Raw genomic sequence first — 26736 nt, forward strand, 5'->3', positions numbered from 1 at the left:
CAATTTGGGTTTGGGAGTTTTTTGTATTTACTAATTTGAGGTACAGACACAGTCTCTATGTGATAATATCTAGGTGAAAGAGTCTCTATGTTTGGCATTTATATGACTTCTGTGACGTGAGGCAGCTAGCAGACGGTCGGTTTAGCCAGTCTGTCTGCTTCCTGACCTGGGCCCCAGTTTGTCATGTTTCAGTTCTAAGACTATGTGCCATATTAATGGAGAGAAGAGCAGCACCACCCCAGGAGGGATGAATACCATCTCTTTTCAACAGGTTAGGTCTGCCCCAAAATCTTTTCCAATTGTCTATGAACCGTATATTATTCTGCAGACACCTCTTAGACAGCCAGCCATTGAGTGATGATAGTCTGCTAAGAATCGCATCACTCCCGACGAATAGGAAAGGGTCCAGAGCAAATTACAGTGTCTGATATCGTACTTGCAAGTTCACACACCTCTTTAATGTTAATTTTAGTGATCTCCGAGTCCCGAAGTCGAACATCATTAGTGTCGACGTGAATAATAATCTTAGAGTATTTATGATTAGTATTAGCCAGGACTTTTAAATTTGCTTTGATGTCAGGCGCTCTGGCTCCCGGCAAACATGTGACTATGGTGGTTGGTGTCTCTATTTTCACGTTCTGTGTAGTAGAATCCCCAATAACTAGGACACTTTCAACAGGATTCTCAGCGGGTGCGTCACTGAGTTGGGAGAACCTGTTTGATGTTCTAATCGGAATGGAAGAGCGGTGTTTTGTCCCACAACTATGCCGTCTCACAGTCGCCCAGTTGCCCTGCTGCATGGGCTCTACAGCCGGAACCAAACAATGTACAGAGTTCACTAAGCTAGTAGCATCCAAAACAGTATCTAAAGCCCTTGCATTCTTACTATTCTCGATTAAAGTTTGGATGCGTGTCTCTAATTCTGAAATTTTCTCTGTCAGCCTGACTATCTCCCTGCATTTATCACATGTGTAAATCTCAACGCTGACAGAGAAAGCTATACTAAGCATATGACAGGCAGAGCAAGTAACGATAACAGGGGAAGATGACATGACTCACCATGTTTGTAGACTGATCCGACTCACCACAATTGTTTGTTGGACTTTTCATAGAAAAAGGAGCATGCGAGTCCGCTCCAGTGTCAACTCCAGTCCCTGAGACTGCTCCAGTCCCTGAGCCCGCTCCTGTTGCTGAGCCACTTCAGCTCCTGTGCTCACTCCTATCCCAGAAAGTATTGCAGTGCCCTTATGGTCACTAGCATTGATGTGTGTCTGGGCCACACACACCGTGACTCCAGCCTATGAACCCGCTTTAGAGTTCCCGTCAGCCCATAAGCCTGCTTCAGCTTCTGAGCTCAGCCCTATGCCTGCACTTACCCAAGAAACCCCCAAGAAACCCCCAAGTCGCTATCCTTCCCCGGCCATAGAGGCCAAGCCGGACCATGTCGGCAAGGCCATGAAGGAAATGCCTCCCTGGGCCCCAGACCTTCCTGCTCCGCCATGGTCCCCAGAGCTACCTGCATCACCCTGGGCCCCTGAGCCACCTGCACCTGAGCATGGATTCCTCTCATATGTACAAATCTATGTATACATGTAAAAAAAAAAAAAAAAACTCCATACTACCTCTAATCTTATTACTAAGATATCTATATAAAACCAATCCTGTCTAGAACCCTGCTCCCCCAGTTACCAGCCTACTCGCTCAAACCCCTAGATTATAAGCATTCAATCATCAGTCATGCTATTTTCCTCATTTCCATTCATTTTATTTATATACAATATATACATCCAAAACATAAGAAATATACCTCAAAAACATAACAAAATATACCTCCAAAACATAAACATTAATTATCAAATTCTTTCATTCAATCACCTAGGAAATACTGTACCCAACCTTTTAATCCATTGCCTTTCTTTCGCCCACCTATTTGTTGTTCCCCAATTTGGATTATGTTCCAATCCTCTGACCCTAATGTTTTCCACTCCATGTCTCATGAAATGCGAGACTATGTGTCCTTTACCCGTAGTTCCCTTCCTAATTGTATATCTATGTGCCACCATCCTGACTCCAATTGAGTTCTTAGTCTCCCCAACATACCTCTTGCCACATTTTTTTGCAGCTAATCAAATAGATACAATTAGGTCTATTTAACGGCACAATCTGAGGTAGTTCAAATACCTTACCATTACCACCTCTTACATATTTTCTCACATTTCTTTTTCTCATTTGGTTTAGAGAGCTTAGTATGTACCAAGTAATCCTTCAAATTTCTACCTCTACCTCTACCGCTACTACTATCCTGTATTGCTCTTCCAAGGCCTGTCCTCTATAATGTGCTTACGATAATTATTCTTCAACCTACCAGCTAGCTTCTTTGTGGTCTTGGAAAATGTCAGAATCAAAGGTATAAATCTTTTGTTCTGCTCTCCTGTCTTGTTCTTGTCCCGTTTTTCACAGTCTTTTCTGGCTAATCTCAGCATACTCGTAGGGTATCCCCTTTTCCTTAGTGCTTGAAATAAAACCTTCTCTGATTCTCTTCTGTCTTGTTCCTGAGTGCAAATCCTTTGAAATCGCAACAACTGCGCCTTAACAATTCCTTTAAAAACATGTTTATCATGATTACTGTTGTAGTGTAGCAAGGCATGTGTGTCTGTAGGTTTAAAGAAAACCTTTGTGCCCAACTTCCCTGTTGCCTGGAAATTAGGTCCTTTGAACACTGTTGTGTCCAGAAAATTAATCTCATTTTCTCTCAATTCCCGCTTGATATTGATAGAGTCATGATGTCCATTAAGAATGTCCACAAATTCCAAAAAATCGTCTTTTGTATGTTCCCATAACCCCCATACATCATCCAAATATCTGAAGTAACAGGTGGGTAGCTTTGTACACTTCTCCCACACTGACTCTTCCCATTCCACCATATAAATGTCCGCATATGCCGGGGCGAATCGTTTGCCCATGGCAATCCCTTTAACCTGCAAATAATACTTTCCGTTGAACTCAAAGTCATTTTTTGTAAGACTCAACTCCAAAAACTTCAAAATCGATGCTTCCGGTCTGTTAGGATCCGGGTACTTCCTAAACCATTCCCTCACAGCTCTTAATCCTTTGTCCGTCTCTATGTTTGTATATAAACTTTCAACATCCATAGAAAATAATTTCGCTTCTGGATTCAGTGTCAAGTTTCTTACCTTCTCTAAAAAATCAAAAGTATCTTTAATATAGCTATCATGCTTAGTAGATAATGGTTTGAGATAAAAATCTATGAATTCTTCCCAGTAGCTCTCGCTACCACAGTCAGAAACTATAGGTCTACCCGGGGGCATATTGGGAAAAGGCCATGCAGATTTTTCTTTGTGAACTTTGGGTAAAATATAAAATCGTCTCCCGCTTGATGTACCCTGTCCTGTTATGTATTCTACTTGTGATTTTGTAAGATGGCCTTCTTTTTGTAAAGTGTCCAGCTCTTGTTTTATCTCCTCCACTGAATCCATAAAAATTGGTTTAGTTAGAGGCTTGTAAAATTCCTGGTCTTCCAACAGTCTATTTGCTTCTCTAACGTATTGCTCTCTGTCCATAACAACCACTACCTCTCCCTTATCCCTTATTACCAGAGAGGAATCAATGCTTAATCTCCTTAAAGCCTCCCTTTCCCCTGTTGTATATTACAACTTTCCTTTCTTCCAACCATCCAGCAATCACCTTCCTATCTTCTCTGATCAGTTCCCATATCATCTCTGAAGTCTGTTCCCCCCAGGTTCCCATCCTGTATTTAATCTGAATGGTTTCTTACTCCAATCCTCATCCTGATTATCTCCAAAATAATCTGCTAATCTAATCCTTCTATGGTATTCTCTAACATCTGATTCCATCTGTAACCTATGAGAAAATTGCCTTTCATCATCAAATCTTGGAATAAAAGACAAACCACGATCCAATAACTTCAACTCATCTTTATTCAAGTCAATCACTCAGGAGAGGTTCATCACGGTCTCAGTTTCTTAGCTCACATGATACCTCTCCCCATCTATTTTAAATAACTAAGCCAATGATTGAACATGGCTCTTGCCCTCTCCGATGTCCAGTGTATCATATCCACCTCTGTTCTGAACTTGTTGTAAGGCAAATGGGTTATTCCACTTCCTGAATCTTCTATTATCTGATTTAATTCCCTCAACACCTGCTTCTGTCTCTCCAGTAAATCCTCGGAATAGTTTATTTTTTGTACCATAATAACCGCATTTGGGAATGTATCTTTAGCTGCCCCTAATATCCTGCTAAATGTTCTCTGTGAAACAGCCATTGATGTATGGTTTCGATTATTCATACCAAATGATAGAATCACTTTTAAAACCTTGGGACTGCTCGGTGTCTTCTGTTTTAAAATCCTCTGCGATTGGGACAACTGCGCCCCCAGAAAACTTACAACCTGTACCCTCCTGTCAGTAACCTCCGAAATCCTACTAAGGTTAGAATCCCCAATGATCAAAATAGGCTTCTTAGGTTCCAACCTCCACACCCCATACTTATCTCCTCCATGCTCTTATCTTTAAAATATGCCCCTCATTTCTCCAACCTCCCTATCTACTCTACCACTTCTTCCTTCCAACCTTCTAACAACCATTTCTTTCTCATCCTCTTCTTCTTCTTCTCCCTCTACTCCCCCACCCGTCCCTCTCTCTTCCTCCCATCCTTCCATTGCATCAGTATATTCCTGTCCTATCCAAAGTTACCCACACACCCTCTTCCTCTCTCTCTTGCCCTAAACTCATATCGTCCTGGGTTTGTTCTTCCGTTTGTGTGACATTTTGTGTCTCAGTCATATCCACAGTTCCTTTATTTCTATGTTGCTGTTCCCCTGTCATTATTACATCCCTCCCTTGAGTTGAAGTCCCGGCAACTTGTTCCTCTGTTTCTGTACTCCATTGCTCCTCTCCCCTTGGTCCTTCATTTTCCTCCCTTTGTTGTTGTAAACGTTCCTTCTGCAATACTATTCTATTCCCCTCATTCTCCCATAGTTGGCGGACCTCTCTTGAGGCTCTATCAATTGTGGACTGCTTAATCCTTTTAAGATTTCTTCTGTCCCATCTCACCGCTACCTCTAACACTCTGCTTCCATTAGAGAGATCCCTCACCGCCAAGTCCTGTAAAATGTCCGTCCAAGCTTTGCCATCAGGTCCACACTGTTTGAAATAGCTTTCCTAGACTCAGGAAAGGAAACCACGGCACAGACTTCTTTGCACAAAGGGACTCTTGATACTTGTGTTCGCATGAGGAGTGAAAAATGGCGAAGGACTTGGGAGGAATTCTGTGGCATTTGGTGGCTCAATGGACAAAACCTCTGATGCCAGGATGGCTGAAGTGGACTGGACAGAAAGCGACTGAGTGGAAATGGCATCTTCCACAACCTCGGCCACAGTGAGAGAAGAACCACTAAGCCACAGCACCCAATCTAAATATAGCCTGAGGGTGAGAGTTGGATTACCTGGTGGTATCAATGGCACAAGGTGAAGGTCTAATCCAACCCAGAACAAATCCATGAGAACTTGGCCATTCCAGGTTACTAAATGGCAATATTGGATAAAATCCTCCACATAAATCTCTAAACTGTGACCATTCTGATCAATGGAGTGCATAATATCCTCCACATATTTCAACTCAGATGACCGGTCCATACTGGAAGCTAAAGGCACAGTTCATCTTAATTGGTCTGGTCTTCTGTCACAGCACAGAAGATGAGAACACAGGTATAAGTTGAACATAATGGTAAGTTTATTTGCAGAAATGGATACAGCTGGCATGTATAGCAGGTGAGAGATGAGGCAGTATAGTAGTTTGAGGAGACTTAGCTGTACAGTAACTGTTCTGTCTTGTTTTTGCAGGTTGAGACGATCATGAGAATTGTAGGATGATGGAGACAGATGACTGGAGACAAATCACTGAAGACTGGAGACAGGTGAAGTCTAGTAGCAGACTAGTAGCACTGGTAGGTAGCTGGGTAAATTGCAGAGAGTATACAACAACAAGGGTAAACAGTTCCAAGGAAAACTTGAGGTAGCAATCCTAGTAGCAATAAGACCGGACAAAGTCACCTTTATTTATATAGCGCTTTTTACAATGTAGATTGTGTCAAAGCAGCTTTACATTGATAACTGGTACATTATTTGGCTGCACAGCAGCTCTTAAAAGAATAGTGTCAATGCAGGCAGATCAAAGCACTGTTGAATATCAAATGTCAAGTCAAATGTCAAGTGTCCCCAACTAAGCAAGCCAAAGGCGACAGCGGCAAGGAACCCAAACTTCCATCAGGTGACATTAGGTGGCAGACAAGTGGCAAATAGGTGTTTAAATGGAGAAAAAAACCTTGGGAGAAACCAGGCTTAGTCGGGGGGCCAGTTCTCCTCTGGCCAACAGTGCTTTGTTACGATTCAGGTAGCTATCATAAGTCCGACAGGATCGCAACATTCAAAGTATTTATTCCAGTTCCATCCAATTGAGGATCGTATTCATCACGGCGGTATGGACGGTTGTTGAGGAACTGTGTCGTGGCTGTCGTGACGATGAGGCCCTCAGAGTGGATGATCTAGTTGACTCAATCTCTGCTCATACTTCAGGGCTGCGTTGTGTTCGTGTCAAGGCGCAGGTCCTTGGTCTCACCTGGATACGGCCTGGATCCGGTTGACTACGGTGAACCTCGGGATAACCAGAAAGACTAATATTAGCGTAGATGCCATTTTTCTTCTGATGTAACGAGTACATCAGGTGTTATAGGAAGTGTTCCCGGTTCCGGCTGACCTAATTTATGCAGCCTAATAATCCTTTAACAGATTTGAAAATATAAATTGGTAATGTGTTATGTGTATGCCAGGTTAAAGAAATGCGTTTTTAGTCTAGATTTAAACTGACAGAGTGTGTCTGCTTCCCGAACAATGCTAGGAAGATTGTTCCAGAGTTTAGGTGCCAAATAGGAGAAGGATCTACTGCCTGCAGTTGATTTTGATATTCTAGGTATTATTAGCTGGCCTGAATTCTGAGATCGCAATAGACGTGAAGGACTATAATGAATTAGGAGCTCGCTCAGGTGCTGGGGAGCTAAACCATTTAGTGCTTTGTAAGTAATTAGCAAGATTTTAAAATCTATACGATGTTTAACAGGAAGCCAATGCAGTGTTGACAGAACTGGGCTAATATGGTCATACTTCCTAGTTCTAGTAAGAACTCTAGCTGCTGCATTTTGTACGAGCTGTAGTTTATTTATCAGGCGAGCGGAACAACCACCCAGTAGAGCGTTACAGTAATCTAGCCTTGAGGTCATGAACGCATGAACTAACTGTTCTGCATTTTTCATTGAGAGCATATGTCGTAGTTTAGATATATTTTTAAGATGGAAGAATGCGGTTTTACAGATGCTAGAAACATGGCCTTCAAATGAAAGATTGGTATCAAAGAGCACACCCAGGTTCCTAAGAGACGACGAAGACTTAACAGAGCAGCCATCAAGTGTTAGACAGTATTCTAGGTTATTACGTGAAGAAGTTTTTGGTCCAAAAATTAGAATCTCTGTTTTTTCTGAATTTAGTAGTAGGAAATTACTGGTCATCCAATTTTTTATATCAGCTATGCATTCTGTTAATTTTGTGAATTGGTAAGTTTCGTCAGGGCGTGAAGAAATATAGAGCTGAGTATCATCAGCGTAACAGTGAAAACTAACGCCATGCTTCCTAATGATATCTCCCAAGGGTAGCATGTACAGAGTGAACAGCAACGGTCCTAGTACTGAGCCTTGCGGTACTCCATATTGAACTTGTGATCGATATGACATCTCTTCGTTTACTACTACAAACTGATAACGGTCAGATAAGTATGATTTGAACCATGCCAATGCAATTCCACTAATGCCAACATAATTTTCGAGTCTATTTAAAAGAATATTGTGATCAATAGTGTCAAATGCAGCACTAAGATCCAGTAACACTAATAGAGAGATACAACCACGATCTGATGATAAGAGCAAATCATTAGTAACTCTAATGAGAGCAGTCTCAGTACTATGGTACGGTCTAAATCCTGACTGGAAATCCTCACAGATACTATTTCTTTCTAAAAAGGAACATAGTTGTGATGATACTGCCTTTTCTAGTATTTTTGACAGAAAAGTGAGATTTGAGATCGGCCTGTAATTGACTAATTCTCTAGGATCAAGTTGTGGTTTTTTAATAAGAGGTTTAATAATAGCCAGCTTAAAAGTTTTCGGTACGTATCCTAGTGATAAAGATGAATTGACGATTAAGAAGAGGATCTATAATCTCTGGAAGCATTTCTTTCAATAGCTTTGTCGGTATAGGGTCTAACATACATGTTGTTGATTTTGATGATTTAACAAGTCTAGACAATTCTTCCTCTCCTAAAGCAGTAAATGAACTGAATTTTTCCTCAGAGACACTACAATGCACTATCTGACGCGATACTGTAATAGACGGTTGCATGGTTATAATTTTTTCTCTAATATTATCGATCTTGCAAGTAAAGAAGTTCATAAAGTCATTACTGCTGTGCTCTTTGGAAACATCAGAAGTTGAAGCTTTATTTCTTGTTAATTTAGCCACTGTATCAAATAAATACCTAGGGTTGTGTTTATTTTCTTCTAAAAGTTTTGAAAAATAAGCAGATCTAGCAGATTTTAAGACCTTTCTGTACTCAATCATTCTCTCTCTCCACGAAATGCGAAATACTTCTAGTTTTGTTTTCTTCCAGCTGCGCTCCATTTTTCTGGCTGCTAACTTTAGGGCCCGAGTGTGCTCATTGTACCATGGCATTGGATTAATTTCCTTAATCTTTTTTAAGCGCAAAGGAGCAACTGAGTCTAATGTGCTGGAAAAGAGAGAGTCAATAGTTTCTGTTACAACATCGAGGTCTTCTAAGCTTTCTGTTATGTTAAGGCGATGAAAACACATGTTGTCTAACACCAATAGAGTTTAGAATATCTGCAAATGCAAATGCGTCTTTCTTATTATCTACATGGATATTAAAATCACCAACAACAAGGACTTTATCTGCAGCTAGTACTAACTCCGACAGAAAATCAGCAAATTCTTTGATAAAGTCTGTATGGTGTCCTGGTGGCCTGTATACAGTAGCCAGCACAAATGTCAACCTACATAATGTTACGTAAACTACCATTACTTCGAAGGAATTATATTTGAAAGACTTTTGACTAATACTGTAAATATTACTATAGATTACAGCAGATTACATAGATTACTGACGGGTATTGTGTCGATAATCATAACCTTGAGGACTAGACTCATTTAAAGTAATGTAATCGTCCGGTTTTAGCCAAGTTTCTGTCAAACACAGCACATCTAGATTATTATCTTTGATAATATCATTAACAATAAGTGATTTTGAAGAAAGGGATCTAATATTTAACAACCCGAGTTTTATCATTTGTTTAGCATTATTATCTCTATTTTTTATTTGTTGAACATCAATTAAATTTTTACCATTAAATGAGTTTGGAAGTTTTTTGTTTTTACTAATTCGGGGTACAGACACAGTCTCTATTTGAAAATATCTAGGTGTAAGAGTTTCTATGTGTTGGGAGTTATCTGAATTTTCTGACTTCTGTAACGTGAGGCAGCTAGCAGACGGTCGGTTTAGCCAGTCTGTCTGCTTTCTGACCTGGGCCCCAGTTTGTCATGTTTCAGTTCTAAGACTATGTGCCATATTACTAGAGAGAAGAGCAGCACCATCCCGGGAGGGATGAATACCATCTCTTTTCAACAGGTCAGGTCTGCCCCAAAAACTTTTCCAATTGTCTATGAAACCTATATTATTTTGCGGATGAGTGTTTAGTGTTTGCTTATATAGGGAGATAATGAGCCGGTGTGTGGGTGAGGAGTGATTATCTGAAGCAGGTGTGATGATGGCTGACTAAGTGTGCAGGTGTGAGTCAAGAGGGATTATGGGAAATGTAGTGCAACTGGTGATGGTGAATGAGGGTTGTGACAGTTGCCTGATCATTGGTTCATTTGTCCTACCTGCTCTCCCTCATTACCCTCCTCATTTCTTCTCCTATTTATTCTTCTTGTGTTTGCAGTCAAGTGCAAGTCTGTCGTCATATGTTCCTGTCCTGTCCAGCCCAGCTGCCAGTTGTGTTTTCCCACACAGGGTAGTTGTTTAATTTTACTATTTGATTCAGTAAAAGCCCATTTTGACCTCTGAGTCCTTACCTCATCCCTTACCAGAAACCTGATATCAGGGCTGAACGCAGCAAATGTTGCAAAAAGTTTTTTAAACGGAAACGGTGGTGCGCTGAACACCCTGTTCTGATGACGCAAGTGTTGCAACTATGGCAGCTGAGAAGGCCATTCTTTGTGTTCTTTTTGAAGAATTTTTGGAGCCTGATGAAGTCGGTATAAATACATGTTTAATACTGCAAAATACACTTGATGTTACAGTCACTGCCCTTGCCGTCCAGAATAAAAGAGAACATCCCAATCGAGTCAAAGTATTTGTGGAAAATGTGGTTCCTAATTATTGTGATCCAACATTTGCCTTTATGTTTATGAAAGTTTATGAAAGTATCACTCCACAATACAATAGCAAAATATATAAGTATAGTATTTTTATGCTACATTAATCAGTGTCTAGCACACCTTCCTAAGGAAAGGATATGGACCAGAAGACATTGCAAAAACTAAATGATATTTAGACAGACTTAAAGAAGTTCCAGATCTATATTTGTGCTCTTATTATTTAAGTTATTTTGCCATTAATGTAAATAAACGTGCAAACAATATACTTGCTCTTGTGAACTTATTTTGATGTTAATTACATTTACGAGCTGTTTCTTTAATACCGCGTGGTTTATATGCATGTTGATGCTGATTGGGCTGACATTTTTGACACACCCACCAAACAAGAGAAAACGTATCTCAAACCCGTTGCACACTGTTTCCAGGAAACATGTCGTTCAACCCGGAAACCGTAGCAAAACCAGTTCTCGCCTTCTCCGAAAAAAGTCAAGCCAATGTTGATTCTCATTTTATTATGAGCTCTGTCGCGTTCTCTTACTGCCAGCAGACTCCTCTGTTCGGTTTTTTGATGGGTGATTCCCCGGAGGTTCGAGATTTAGCGTGCTCCATGCCAACCTATACCCTTAAATAGGGCACTAACTATGTTGATACCTATGTGAATATGTTATGTAAATCTTCCATCACTGACAGTTAGGGTCTGTTTTTTTCCTGGGGTTCCCACACTTTTGTCAATTGCCCCATTCTCGTCAATGATATGAATGCATTCTGAGATCACATGACAACTCAGATATGAAATTGTTAACATTGCATTTTTTATGCAATAAACATATAAAATAGCACTTGTGTTTCCATAAGGTATTACTAGTACGATATCAGAGAACATCAAATATAAGTGTTTATTTTGTGTTAGTCATCTAAAAAATGATAGTACATTTCAGAAATTGTGTATCTTCATGACTCACCAGCAGCATGGAAAATCAAGTAATTTGTTTTTTTTTACATGAACATTCACATGTATTTGTTTCATTAAAAGTGCTTTATGTCATTTTTGACTGTAGTAAACCATAAAAATGCCATATGTTTTCAGAGACTTAGGAAACATACAAAGTACAAATACTTGTTTCTCAGAAAAACAATGCTATAGCCAGTTATTCTACTTTGAAATGTGTGTTCCGGGTCAGAATGTCTGTTTTTGTTTTGATCTGTGATCCCGCCCACTGACAATTTACCCAATAGTATTTCGACACCCCAGGTTGCCAGTTGGTGGAAAACACAACATATTTTGTCAGAAACTAACTGGTTCATTGATCACAGATAAGTCCTCAATCTGGCAACCCGTGTGAGCGTGGAGTCTGAGGAGGAGCGGGAAACAACTCTCTCCAATATTTTGACTTTGGATTGCAGAAACCGATTCAGCAGCTAGCAGTCAATATAACATACTGCACCTTTAAGTACATTTGCAATATACACAAAACACACACTGGCCGTCACACACATGAGGACACACGTACCAAATCTCTGTAGAGGAGTATTCAGGACAATGCAACTATACTTTCACTCTTTCTTATTCTTTCGTGCTTTGCCATCAGGACGAGTCTTTCTGAAACATTTACGGAAAAAGAAACTACATGTTTTAATAAAGAGGAATGTGATCAGTGCAACAACTGAGAGTAAAAAGGCCACTACGTCCAGGCAGTGGTACTGATACCAGCTCAGGTCATGTGCCTGAACTCGTAGATGTTTAGCTCCTTTATTCCGCATCACAAATTCGATCCAGAAAACTGCCTGGTCCAGAGGCTTCATTGGCTGATCATGGTGGATTCTGGACAGTCTCATGATGCTTTCTTTGTACCTGATTAGAGAAGAAAAAGAAGTGCTGCAAGATAAGCTCTACAAATGATCAACTGAAAAACACCATTTTATGGTTCTTTCTAAACAACTGATAATAACTGGTCGAGGCCTTTGGTAATGGATTATTTCAAATTTAGAAAGACTTAACTCACGATGGATTATTTATGACAGTCTTGAGAGCGTCCGCCAGGTCTTTGGACTCCATTGTGTTGATATCAAGAACAACAGCAGCTCCTTTGGTTTTCATGTGCATCATGTTATCAGGCTGATCAGCAAACAGTGGCAAGCCCACCATCGGGACACCATGATAAATAGCCTCATACAGTCCATTTGTCCCGCCATGGGTAATGAAGGCCTTTGTTTTTGGATGTCCTGTCAGATAAAATGAAGTCAGTATCTTTCTGCCATCAATTATTGTTCTTTGTGTATAACGAGCACACATGACAACACTTTCCTTACCGAGCAAATCATTCTGTGGGATCCAGTCGTAGAGTTTTGTATTGGGGGCGAGGGTTTCTGGTGTTTTTCCACTGTAACGCCAAACAACCTGTGGAGACAGTACTGAGCACATGAACACCTGACCAACAGAAAAGTTGGGTTCTGTAAACATTTTATTTATTTTTCCTACCGTGAAATGTGTTTTTAATGATAATGTATACTAATAAACCTTTAAGACACATCTACAGATCTCTGAGGTTGTTAATAGTACACGATTACATTCTGTGATGAACAGAATTAATTTAGGCTCTTAATCACATATAAACATTGATCAACACACATACATCAAATATGGTAAACAGACGCTTAAATGTGCTTGCTTGATGTGCAAGAACCATTGAGGTTTGTTCCCACGTGTCTTACAAGTACAGCTGAGCTTCAATTTACCATATTTGATGTGCTCAAAAAAAGTTACAAACCTTTTGTGGGATCTGACCAAGAGCAGAAGCAATAGTGTTTGCTCTTTCCATTGTCAGGTTGTTGATCATGGAACCCAATGAGAAAACAACAATGCCATGATCTCCTGAGCTCTGAACAAACTTCTCCAGTTCCTAAAAGACACAAAAATGAACACATGCTGTCACACAAAAACAGAAAACAAGACTTGATGCACCATATATGCCATGTAAACTACATAAAATATCATATAGTAAACATCTTTACATAGGAAATAGCAATTGAGGGGAAAAGAAAAGTATCACTCTCTTGAAAGTGTTCATTCTGGTTCTGAACCCACAAAAACAAGATACGTTCTAACTGCCCCATATTTCTACCAAGGGGTCAAAGTTTGGATGGATTGTAAACATTTAATTACATTATATTCTTCCTCATTTGTTATATTTCATGCACTACAAAGAATATTTGAAAAGCTTGGAACCACATTCTTTTGGTGCCGTCAGTCAGGCCGCAGGTCCAAAATAATTAATCTCACAGAATTAACAGATCTGTTGTTTGGCTCAAAAAATATTATTGTGCTGAATTACAAAAGTAATGTAAAAACTGAAAAATCATATTTTTGCTCAGATATGTGTTTTCTCCCTTTATCCAGCTTTTAATTAGTGACCTAAACAACTTATTTTCCACCAGAAATGTCATGTCAAAGTGTGCCACATGCAGTTTACAAAATTGGATGACACTGCAAATCCTTAATCCTCAATGTAGCCAAATCCCTCTCCATACACACATCCACTGATATAAAGTTACAATGTTACTTGATCTATTCAAGTCAGGATTCCTTATTTTTCATAAATGTAAAGGCATCAAAATATTTCAGAAGAGCAGATATTTCAAAATAATATTTGGCAAAGTCATTACCTTTGACAGAGGTTTGGCAGGTTTGCAGTGTAGTCCTCCAACAAATTTAAAATTAGGCAGGAGTGGGCGTGGATACTCAAAATCCCAGTACGTTCTAATCAACCAGATGTCAGCTTTTCCCATGGTCTCACACATTGTTGTAGGTTTGCCTGTGACATATGGAGAGATATAGTCTGCTGATGCACAGTAGGTCAAGTCACAAAGTATCAGAAACAGTATCTGGAAGATTAGCCTATTGCACAATTCAAGCAGAAAAGCTGACCCAAATCAAACAAAAAAATAACAGTTACCCCATATTTCAGTGTAAAGCCGATCATAAGTAAACCTCATGTTCAGTTGAAATATGGTTGAATATATGATGTAAAGGAGCATGTTTTCAACTCTCTCTGTGAAGCTCATATGGTCAGTGAGGTGATCCTGCACAGCGACCGCAGGAACATAGGACGGTGGCGTGGGGATCTGTCCGCAAATCTGCTCGAAATTATATGCGAACGTTGAGCGCAGTGAGATGACGTGTGGGATTTTCAGCGTCTCTGCCATCAAGTCAGCACATGGCATCATTGGATCCGAAAAAAGCACATCATAATGAGATTCCTGAAGTGTGTGTAAAAGATCCTCATTGTGAAACATGCCCTTGCATGTATCAGTAGCAAGCACCATGAAGTTTGACATCACTCGCCAGATTGTGGTGATTGTCTCATATGTGGTGGCTGTGTCATTCATCCAGAGATGAATAAAGTCACTCCAGACGGCAATGGCCTCTTCTTTCTTCATCTTGACTTTAAACACATTGAAGTCGAACCGCTCCTTCCGTGCGTACTGTACAGTAGCTGATGAAGAACTGACCAGAACCGTTACGCTATGGTTCTTATCAACTAACGCGTCTACGATCACACGCATGTTGAGCCAGTGGCTGTACTCGCCTGGCAACACCAAAACCCTGCCAGCCTCTACTCCACACAGCAGTGCGAACACAAACACAGTCCCAGGTTTCATGCTGAAGTGTTTGTGCCTTTGGATAAGTGCAGTTGATCTGGAGAACAATGACCTAAATACAGTATGCTATGAGCACAACAGGATTTGGGCAAAGGTTGTGTTGCATTATGGAGGGTATAGGTGCACTTTGTCATTTGGCCAAAGTATAATATCTTTATCTTGCACGTTTACGCAACTCCCACTCTAAATGCAAATGTTACGAGGGAACAACACTGTTGTAACAGCTATATTTTTAGAAAATGTAAGTGCAATTCTGAGTCTGTTAGGGTTATGTTTTGTTTGGCGTTTGTGTTTTTAGATTTCTGTTTTTTTGTATTAGTTTTCCTTTGACCCAGTTTTCCCGTTTGTCTCATTATCTCATCTCATTCACCTGTCCCTCATTAATTAACTCATTAGCTCCTTTGTTTGCCCTATGTATTTAAGTCCTCAGTTTCAGTCTGTGCCTTGTCTTGTATTGTTAATGTTTAGGTTACAAGGTTGTGTTTCTCCATGTTATTCTTCTGTTTGTGTGTTGGAAGTTATAATTAAAAACTATTTTGTTTATTCCTCATTGTGAGCTTCTCTACAGCAAGAAACTGTTACAGAACACAGGACCTAAAAACCGAAATGGCTGAAGATCAGAGGACATTAACAACCCTCATCCAGTCCCATCCAGAAAGCATTTTTGCGCTCCAAATCATCTCGAGCCTGCAACCAAACCCTCCATATCCCTGAAGATTAAGACAATTTCATCCACTCCAGAGTCCACTTCAGTCCCAGATTCTGCTCCAGCATTCAGCCCAGCGCCCGCTCCTAAAACAATAATTCCTGAGTCCGTGCCAACCCATGAGTCCACTCCAGAGTGTCAGCCGTGTCCTGAAACTGCTAAATCTTCAGCCAAAAGGAGGAGGCTGAAAAAGAAGACTATCCTCTTTGGCACTGGCCCCTGACCAGAGACCAGTGATGGCTCCAGCCCCTGAGTTCAGTCCAGTCCGCTCCAGTATGTCCTCCAGGGTCCGCTCTTGTATGTTCTCCAAAGTCCGCTCCTGTATGTTCTCCAGAGTCAGCTCCAGAATGCTCTCCAGTGTCTGCTTCAGCCCCAGAGCTCAGCCCAGGAAGTATTGCACTGTCTATAATGGCTCTGGCAGAGTGTGTGTCTGGGCCATACACGTATTCCCTGAGTCCACTCCAGTGTCGGCTCCAGCCCCTGAGTCCGCTCCAGTGTCGGCTCCAGCCCCTGAGTCCACTCCAGCCCCTGAGTCCACTCCAACCTCTGAGTCCACTCCAGTGTCTGTTCCGTTCCCTGAGTCTGTTCCAGCCCCTGAGTCCGCTCCAGTGTCGGCTCCAGCCCCAGAGCACAGTCCAGTGTCAGCTCCAGCCTCTGAGTTCACTCCAGTGTCTGTTCCAGCCCCTAAGTCCGCTCCAGTGTTGGCTCCAGCCCCTGAGTCCGCTCCAGTGTCGGCTCCAGCCCGTCCAGTGCACAGTCCAGTGTCAGCTCCAGCCTCTGAGTTCACTCCAGTGTCTGTTCCAGCCCCTAAGTCCGCTCCAGTGTTGGCTCCAGCCCCTGAGTCCGCTCCAGTGTCGGCTCCAGCCCATGAGTCAGCTCAACTGTCTGTTTCAGCCCCTGAGTCCACTCCAGTCTCTGAGTCCACTCCAGTGTCAGCTCCAGCCCCTGAGTCCGCTCCAGTGTCGGCTCCAGCCCCTGAGTCCGCTCCAGTGTCGGCTCCAGCCCGAGTCCGCTCCAGTGTCGGCTCCAGCCCCTGAGTCCGCTCCAGTGTCAGCTCCAGCCCCTGAGTAGGCCCCTGAGTCGGCTCCAGCCCCTGAGTCGGCTCCAGCCTCTGAGTCTGCTCCACTGTCAGCTCCAGCCCCTGAGTCTGCTCCAGCCCCTGAGTAGGCCCCTGAGTCGGCTCCAGCCCCTGAGTCGGCTCCAGCCCCTGAGTTGGCTCCAGCCTCTGAGTCTGCTCCAGTGTCAGCTCCAGCCCCTGAGTCTGCTCCAGTGTCGGCTCCAGCCCCTGAGTCTGCTCCAGTGTCGGCTCCAGCCCCTGAGTAGGCCCCTGAGTCGGCTCCAGCCTCTGAGTCGGCTCCAGTGTCAGCTCCAGCCCCTGAGTCTGCTCCAGTGTCGGCTCCAGCCCCTGAGTAGGCCCCTGAGTCGGCTCCAGCCTCTGAGTCGGCTCCAGTGTCAGCTCCAGCCCCTGAGTCTGCTCCAGTGTCGGCTCCAGCCCAAGTCCGCTCCAGTGTCGGTTCCAGCCCCTGAGTCCGCTCCAGTGTCGGCATCAGCCCGAGTCCGCTCCAATGTCGGTTCCAGCCCCTGAGTCGGCTCCAGTGTCAGCTCCAGCCCCTGAGTCGGCTCCAGCCCCTGAGCGAAGGCTTGTGGTACCATCACAGAGAGGCACGAAATCACTCTCCAGGACATTCTCGTTCACTGTTCCTTGCTGGTGGAATGATCTTCCTGCCTTTATCCGGAATGCAGAATCCCTGGCAATATTCAAAAGACAGCTGAAAACTCATCTCTTTCGTGAGCACTTAACCTCATCTTAATTTAAAAAAAAAAAAAAAAAAAAAAAAAAATTATACCTATCCTTTCACTTCCTCTAATCCCTCTCTATTGTAGCTTATGATACTCTGAGCATTACCTAAGACTTGTATTGTGAGCACTTTTTGTGTCTATTTGCCTCGTCATGACGACTCGCTTGTTGTATTCCTCACTTGTAAGTCGCTTTGGATAAAAGCGTCTGCCAAATGAGTAAATGTAAATGTAAAATGCACGAGGTTCCAGTTTTATTTAGCCGTGTGCATTCATTTCATGTTTTGTGTGGACACACAGTGTAAGAGCTCTCAGTAGCTACATGTTTGTGTCATGTTTTGCATGAGCACATGGCTTTGTTTTGTTTGTTTCTATGTGCTCCGATGTCTATTGTCTTAACCCTGTCCTTCTTGTTACCTGATCATTGATTCATTTGTCCGATATGTTCTCCCTCATTACCCTTCTCATTTCCTCTCCTATTTTTTTCTCCTTGTGTTTGCAGTCCTGTGCAAGTTCGTCATCATATGTTCCTGCCCTGTACAGTCGGTGGTTGTTTTCCCCACATGGAATAGGTTTTTTTTATTATTCTACTTTTTGATTAATTAAAAGCCCATTTTGACCTCTGAGTCGAGCTCTGTCGTGTTCTCTTTCTGCCAGCAGACCCCTCTGTTCGGCATTTTTTTTTTTTTTTTTTTTTTTTAAACAGGTGATTCCCCGGAGGTTCGAGATTTAGCATGCTCCATGTCAGCCTTTCTCAAGTATAGAGCTGTGTATGAAATTGCCCCCTATACCTTTAAAAAGGGCACTATTTGATGGGACAGCCATTTGTAGTGGTGTTTGAAACTATAGTAGAGGCCGAATTAATTCCCGCATCTGACCAGAAGATGGTGCCTGCGGCTGAATCATCCATAACTTTTCCAAACCAGTCGCCCAATGTGGGTACAGCATAATATCATACCGGTATAAATTCCTTTTTAATTGATTATTAAATTGTTTAATTAAGGTTTATACATAGGGGGCTTATATACAGGGGCTTTCAACCTTGATGGACTGGGTTTTTATAGCCTAGCTCTAGTTAATTTACAATAGCTTAACTCTCCAGCAAGTGGTTAAAGATTACCAGCTAAAAACAAGCTCACTATCGCTATCATTTCTAAGTAATAATTAATTAATTCAATGATGAATAACAAAAATGAGAAATATAGCTGCAAACAGCAATTATAAGGGCCCATTACCTCTTTAGCCCCTTTAGTTTTCCATTCAAACAAGAACACACAAGAAATGTGGTATTTTTAATATTAAGATTAATGTGAAGATAAGTCTAATCAATTCAATTATTTTGTACCATTTTTTTATTGTAAAGTAACACTTTACAATAAGGTTCCATTAATTAATGATAATGTCATTATAACAATGAGCAATACATTTCTTGCAATATTTAATCATCTCTGTTAATAAAAAATACAACTGTTCATGTTAGCTGAAATCCATTAAATAATATTAACAAAGAAAAACAATTGATTTTAATAATGCATTAGTAAATTGATTACTGATTGATTACAGACGTCAGAAGAGAGAAAGATGCCATATTGGCCATTAGAAACACTCAGCACAGCAGCGTTAACCAGTTTTCTGTAATGTAATGCCAATGTAATATAAAATATAGTGTTATAAATGTAAATAATTTTTTAAGAGGAAATATAACTTTGCCAGATCTACGACAGGGGTGTCCAACCCTTCTCCTGGAGAGCTACCGTCCTGCAGACTTTAGCTCCAACACACCTGTCTGTAATTATCAAGCAACCCTGAACACCTTGATTAGCTGCTTCAGGTGTGTTTAAGTGGGGTTGGAGATGAAATCTGCAGGATGGTAGCTCTTCAGGAGCAGGGTTGAACACCCCTGATCTACGATGTTAATAAAAACGCATCATAAGTCTGAACACGATTTCCCTATCCAATCTTTTTTTTTTTCCTTGTCTCAAGAAATATCTGCGTACACATGAAACCACTGAAACAGACTCAAAACGATGTAGTATATATGCCAGACCAGTATGTGGTGCTGTAATTCTGCCACAGGGATACACTAAAAACGGAGAATAAGACTAGGAGCATACGCATAAACTTTGTGTGCTGTATACAAACTTTAGTAAAGCTTAGAAATAAAGCTTTGCTTTAGTAAAGCTAATAGGCTCGGAAGCTTCTGCGGCACGAACACAAGCATGTAGTCCGCTATTGTTGTTGTTGTTGCTGTTTTGTGCTGTTAGCGCCGTCTGACTAGGGTCGACACATGGGGTGATGACATCATCGTTTCACAAAATATATGGATTGGCTGTACAGACGAAAACACAAGGGTGTCGTTTTCAGATTTATCCACTCTGGGACCCAGCTTAAAAAAATAGCAGTTTCACCTTCTGAAAACGCTGGATCCGTCTGGACGAACGCCTATATGATACAAAATTTTTGCGTATACAGCAAAAATCATCTCTGTGTGGACGGGCCCTCAGAGAATTTCGTGTCACAACAGACAACGGCGCGAATGCTGTTGCATCCGAACTGTTTTCTCAACAATTCCCATCAGTGGGATGGACTTAAAGGTATAATTCACCCAAAAATTAAAATTCTGTCATCATTTACTCACTCTCAAGTTCTTCCAAACCTGTATGAGTTTCTTTCTTCTGCTGAACAAAGATATTTTGAAGAACGTTGGTAACCAAACTGTTGATGGACCACGTTGACTTCCATAGTATTTTTTTCCATACTACTGAAGTCAATGTGGTCCATGAAATATCTTCTTTTGTGTTCAGCAGAAGAAACTCATACAGGTTTGGAAGAACTTGAGAGTAAGTAAATGATGACAGAATTCTCATTTTTGGGTGAATTATCCCTTTAACCGCAGGCTCCAGTGATACTGCTGTTGTTTGCTGCTCATTCACAATTCAGTCTGTAAGCCTGTAGCCAAATTGACTGATATTCAGAATGTTTATAATAAAAAAAATATCTTTTCATCTCGCAATCCTGAATTTTTCCTTAGAATTCTTAGGTTACATCTCACAATTCTGTTTTTCTTCCCCACCACCACTACGGAATAATAAAATAAATAAATAAATAAATAAAAAAGGTAATTTTGAGTTATCATCTCACAATTCTAATTTTTCTAGCAATTGCGAGTTTATATTCTCACAAAAAATCAGGAGTGCGAGAAAATAGTCTTAATTGTGAGATAAAAAGTCGTAATTACCTTTTATTTTTATTCACTGGCGTAAGTTTCCATAGTAAGCTTATTCTAGCTAAATTTGTCCACAAGATGTCCGTGAGAGGAAAAACCCTTTACATTCGCGAGGACCTTACCTAACACTTCACTGTAGAAATTATCCAAATTTTTCGAGGCCATCCGAAACCCGAAGGAATAAACAACATACATAATCATATTTTTCACTCTCTCCATGAAGCTCATGTGATCCGTCATCACCGTCGGCGGAACCGGCACATAAGAGAGCGGCGTGGGCATCTGTCCACACATCCTCTCCATGGAGAACCCCAGAGAAAGCCGCAGAGAGAGGACGAACGGCAGCTCCAGAATCTCTGCCAGCAGGTCACTGCACATGATCATGGGATCATAGAGGAGCACATCAAACTTCAGATCCCTCAAGCGAGCCATCAGCGCGTCATTACGCAGCATGGTGCCGCACATGATGCGGTGCATTTCGTTAATTTTCCCCATCAGCTCCATTATCTGGAGACCAATTGTGACCCTGCTTGGTGTGGGGTGCTGCATCCAGATGTTGAGCATCTCTTCGCTCAGACTGTGCACCTCATGCGCCTTCAGAGGCACATCAAACACCAGGAACTCAAACCTCTCCTGCGCTGTGAAGTTCACGGAAGGTGAGGCCGAGTTCACCAGAAGTGTCACGCTGTGATTGCGGTTCAGCAGTTCTTCCACGATGTTGCGCATGTTGTGCCAGTGGCTGTACTCTCCCGGCAGCACGAGCACGTTTCCACCGCGCGTAAAGCTCACGTCAGTCAAGAGGAAGATTACGAAAAGTGAACATGACTTTCCCAAGAACTCCATAGCAGAAGCACTCGTGAAAACGCGGCAGACAAACACCCTTCCCTCTTTGCACTTAGATAAAAAAGATAGGCGTGTATACAGGGAAGAAGTTTGGTGTAATGGGCGGGGCCGCAGGACTTTGGAGTCACGTCACGTGACGTCACGAGTAAAGAGTCGGGAAATACTCCCAGATTTACATAAACCAACACACTACAATCTCTTGTGAAAAAAAGTTTAATTGTATTAAATGCGCACTTCAAAGTTGTACTTCAAATTTTAAACGTATTAAAAAAATGTAGCAAGTGCCGATAATATAAAATAAAAGGCCACTTATGCCCTAAGTGTAGGGTACTTGAGTACACTTTCATTACTAGTGGCTATAGGTTTAAAAAGTGCACTTAGTAATGTCAAAACATTTTACTTTAAAGTACATTTTAAATCATTGTGTTTTAAAAATCTTTTGTCATGCTTTAAAGAAGTAGCCTACATTTATTTTGATGTGTCGACTGACATACTAAAGCACATGTAAAGTAGCCTACTTGATTATAATTTTAACAGGTGTGTTATTCAATATTACATTTAAAGTTAATATATTTTAAATGTACTGAATTGCAACTTCATCATTACAATAAAAATGTGTAAATATAAATAAATTGACATACAATAAATAAATATAAGAAAATAAATACATGACATAGAGTTTCAATAGAAATGAGTTTAAAGAATATTTCAGTTTACCATAAATGCTTGTCGGTACATTCAGCAGCACACTTTAACCATATCTCAACAATGACAATAGCATTAATTATTAAATTACATATAAAGATGTACTGAAGTCATACTTAAGTGTGTTAAAAAGCACTCTAAAGCTCAGCTAACTGCATTTATTATAAGTTTAAACTACAATACATTTACATTTAATTGCAAGTAACATGCAGCTGTCAGAAATCATTACAGTCAGTTTGCACTGAAGTATATTATTTTAAAGTATATTTCCATTAATTACATAATTACTCTTTTTAATGCTAACGTGTAGTTTTTTCATAAATGTTATTAAATAAATTAACAAAATAACCATAAATGAGAAAATAATAAATAAATAAAAGTAAATAACCTGGTGGAATAGCAGTTTGAGGATAGCGCCACCTGCAGGTCATGAAAAGAAAAGCTATTTTTGCTTATAACTTTGAATACTTTGGCCTAAACAGTCATGAATCTGGTCTCATAGTTTTATATTCTTTGGGCCATAAAGCAGGGAACATTTATCAAGCACTTCTGGAACAGCACAAATGAAATGTCTCTACACAACAAAGGGTCAATTTGTATAATCTGGGAATTTTCATTTATTTATTTATTTTGCTGTGATGAGCCAAAAAAAAAATAAAAAAAATAAAAATAAAAAAATGATAGTACATTTCAGAAATTGTGTATCTTGATGACTCCTGATGAAACTAATGCTCTTGATAACTTTCAAAAGTTCAAAAAGGGCATAAGGCATCAAATGGTAGGAATGGCCCATATAATCTTCTGATGACTCACTTTATTGGGCTAAAACACTCTTTATTTGCAGAATGTACTGCTCCAGTGCACTTGAGGTTGAATTACTGCATGGCAAAGTGCACATTATCAGTGGTTTTATGTTTCTGGTATTGTTGGGAAAGGTTGAGGCTAATCAGAATGACACTGAGGTTTTAGCTATAAGAAGAATTTGTTTTCAGCTGCTTATTGGTCAAAACTGTCTTTGACTAGTTTGTAGAACCTCCTAAAATACTGCTGAAAGTTCTTGCCAGAGCTGTAAGTTTAATTGGTCATCTAGAATTTGATAAATTGTTCATGTCTGTTCATGTTTAAGACCTTTTGTGAACTCTGTATTATCCGGTTATTTGCTTAAGCGTCACATGACAGGTGTGGCTCAAAAAAAGGAAAATCCTGTGTTTCACAACTTTTCATATGGAGAATTATGTCACAATAACTCTGATCTCAGATCAAATATAGTCTAATAATTACAAAATATCACATGTTTTTTTCTTTTTATAAATAATCTTGGTTGATTAAAGTTTTGAAATGAAATGAAGAATAGTGTCATATATGGTCTGTGTACTTTTGGTTCTTTGAGTGTTTAGTGCCTGTTTTATATCCTTAATAACTGTGAATATTTCTGAAAACCGTATGTTATGAAAATCTTATGTTTCCTGTGGTTCCTACACTTTTGCCAATTGCTTCACTCTCCTCAGTGCCATGATCACATGACAAGTCTTTCATTCCTATTGTGACATATGTCAGAACAAAACGTTTTTTTTTTTTTTTTAAAAGAAGACATGTAGGACGGGACTTGATTTTGTCTTTTAATGTCTGATTCAAAGTAAACCTATAAAACAATATTTAAGAGTCATGTATTTGAATTGCACATGAATTTTTCATCCATTTGGATTACATTTTTAACATAAACTAATAAACTTAATGTGATGTATATTTGTCAGCCGTACAAAAAAAACGGTGTAATTAAAATGGATGGAAATTTTAAATGCAATTCAAACACATGAATCTTACATTTAGGCCTAAATATTTTTGTACCCCAAATAACTTATGGCAATTAATGTATGTAAAGCCGGTTCACACTGAACATTTTGGTCACGATTTTGCCGTCTGAGACAAATTTTGCAAATCCTAAAAGATTCCACTGATCATAGGCTAAAATCTGAAGTCTTTGATCACGAGTTTGACATGTTCGTCGACAGACGATTAATGACCACTGTGATCAGATTTTTACCTCTGATGAAACTCCGGCAGTGTCAGAAGATTCTTCTACAACAACCATCAAATCCTAAACCAATAGGAGTACAGAACCTGATGATGCAATTAGTGTGACAACAACAATCCACCAGTTGCTCCACACACACCGGCTTTGTTTTTCCTGTTTTTTTTCAAAACAAGCCATGACCAACATTAATGATTGTTTTTGTTTGCTATAGCCACCATTTCTATCCCACATGTATAAATCGTACTTACCCATGACTTCCGTATATAAGTGATCCCACTTTGATTTAGTGACCAGATAAAACAGGACGTCCTGTGAGCCATAGAACAGAAAGTTCTTCAGCCTCTGCAGGAAGTTCATCTCATCTGTCTTCTCCGAGCCGATGGAGGGGACGTAGGATGGCGGAGCCGGCAGCTGGCCGCAGAGTCTCTCAACTGTGTTACCAAAGGAGAACCTGAGACTGAGAATGAAAGGCAAGTCCAGCTTCTGTGCCAGCAGCTCCCCACACATGAATATAGGGTCGGCCAGTAAGACGTCGAACTTCTCCTTCCTCCACTTCTCAAGGAGGTCTTCTCTGGCAAAGAGCTCATTACACACAGCCTGATTCTGCTCGGTGCCTGTGTCAATCATCTCCTTGATCTTCATGGAAGCCGTGATGATGTTGTCATTCGGTAGATCATGAGTCCAGCATTTCAGCATCCTTTCCATGTTCTCCAGGATGTCCTGCTTTGTGTAAGGCACCTGTAGAATCTCCACATTATATCCCGCGGACGGGCTGGTTTGGACCGACAGTGAGGCTGTGTGGGTCACCACAGTGATGTTGTGTCCTCTTTCGATCAGCGTGTCTAGGATGACTTTTATATTGAACCAGTGGCTGAATTCAGAAGGCCAGACGAGGACCTTTCCTCCCGACACACTCTGCAGGTTCAGGATCAGCAGCACTAGCAGGAAAACACCGGAGCTTCCTCTGGGACTCATGACAGCCGTGAACAAACCTCTGCGTACAATGAGCTTGTACTAACATGTGGACTTGTGGAGGAGGAGCTTCAGCTCACAGACAGAGTTATGCAATCAAATAAAGGGGAAGGTCTTAAACGATCTTTACTTTTAAAGAAATAGTCACGATAGAGTGATTATTTAAGCAGATAACTGCACCATGTCAGTCATTCTGGTAATAGATCATCTATTTTACTGGCAGTAACAAAAATTAAATAATCACTTACACAATTAAATAAGAAAGGAGGAATCACTATCAGAGCATTAATAAGGAAATGAAACTTTAGTTATTAGAATGGTTTTGGTTTTATTTTTAAAAGCAATACATACATGAATTTGGTTCCTAAATTTGCTTTTGTAAATATTATAAATTCTTCTCAATTTCATGTAGCTATAGTGTATTCATAAGTGTATTATTTCATATTATAAGTATTACACCACAGAAGAGTCTTTCAAGCTATTGCATTTTAGAGTTATTTAAAAAAAAACTTTAAGAATGTAAAATTATGCAAAGAATAAGTAATAAAATAAGTGAGTAATTGTTTCTTCATAGATGACAAATTAAGCAACTGGGTGAAATACTGTCATTAAGTTGGCTTGAAAAAGACATGCTATTTAAACTCATTAATGGTGCTTGCTCATTATTGTTCTCTTGCATACTTATTATTATTCTTCCACACAAAATTTCGGCGCGTAACTCGTCCCGCACCGTTTGTCATAGACCCGTGAATGAGGCGTCAAATCGTGCGGATTATTGAGGAATGGTGTGCTGTGACTTTTACAAGCGATCGGGTGTACGATGTAAAATCAGCCGAAAAATCCCATAGACTTAACATTGCGACAAACTTTGACGGGTCATAGCTCTGAGCGAGGATTTCGTAGAAACATGTGGGTCACCATGTTGAGAGAGCTGCCCAAAGTTGCCCCATTGACATACTATGGTGAAGCCGTGCCCATGAACCAGTGTGTTTTTCCTACTATGGTAAATTACATAGGGATTTTGTATTGAGCATAACTCTGGATCACAATGTCATAGAAACAAGGGGGCGGGCTCATTTTACTCAGGCAACCAATCAGTCTCTCAGGATCATTGTGAAGCTATCAAGTCATGCCCTAACAACCATTTAGAGCACCCTAGCAACAGTTCTATTGACTTCCATTGAAAATGAACAAAGGGATATCTTTGGATAGAAGTGTCATAGGAACATGAGGGTGGGCTTGTTTGACTCAG

General features: G+C 40.5%; 1 protein-coding gene across 7 annotated transcripts in view; it reads right to left on the reverse strand.

Annotated features, from left to right (window-relative positions):
* LOC127513619 (UDP-glucuronosyltransferase 2A1-like) overlaps nt 1–25541 on the reverse strand; it is a 63636-nt gene extending 38095 nt beyond the window's left edge. For 2 of the 7 annotated variants that reach the window (XM_051895589.1, XM_051895590.1), the window contains exons 1-2: nt 24761–25541; nt 14205–14353 (exon numbers count right to left, since the gene is read on the reverse strand). In XM_051895589.1, coding sequence (XP_051751549.1) covers nt 14205–14353; nt 24761–25487 — 876 coding nt within the window. In that variant the 5' untranslated portion in view covers nt 25488–25541. Of the gene's footprint in view, nt 1–11423; nt 12394–12544; nt 12765–12851; nt 12940–13309; nt 13442–14204; nt 14354–14494; nt 15453–21051; nt 21975–24760 lie in introns of those variants that run through there. The other 5 variants (XM_051895597.1, XM_051895598.1, XM_051895588.1 and 2 more) reach the window with 5 other exon arrangements.
* Between the last annotated feature and the right edge of the window lie 1195 nt (nt 25542–26736).

The sequence above is a fragment of the Ctenopharyngodon idella genome, chromosome 5, assembly GCF_019924925.1.
Source record: "Ctenopharyngodon idella isolate HZGC_01 chromosome 5, HZGC01, whole genome shotgun sequence".
NCBI lineage: Eukaryota > Metazoa > Chordata > Actinopteri > Cypriniformes > Xenocyprididae > Ctenopharyngodon > Ctenopharyngodon idella.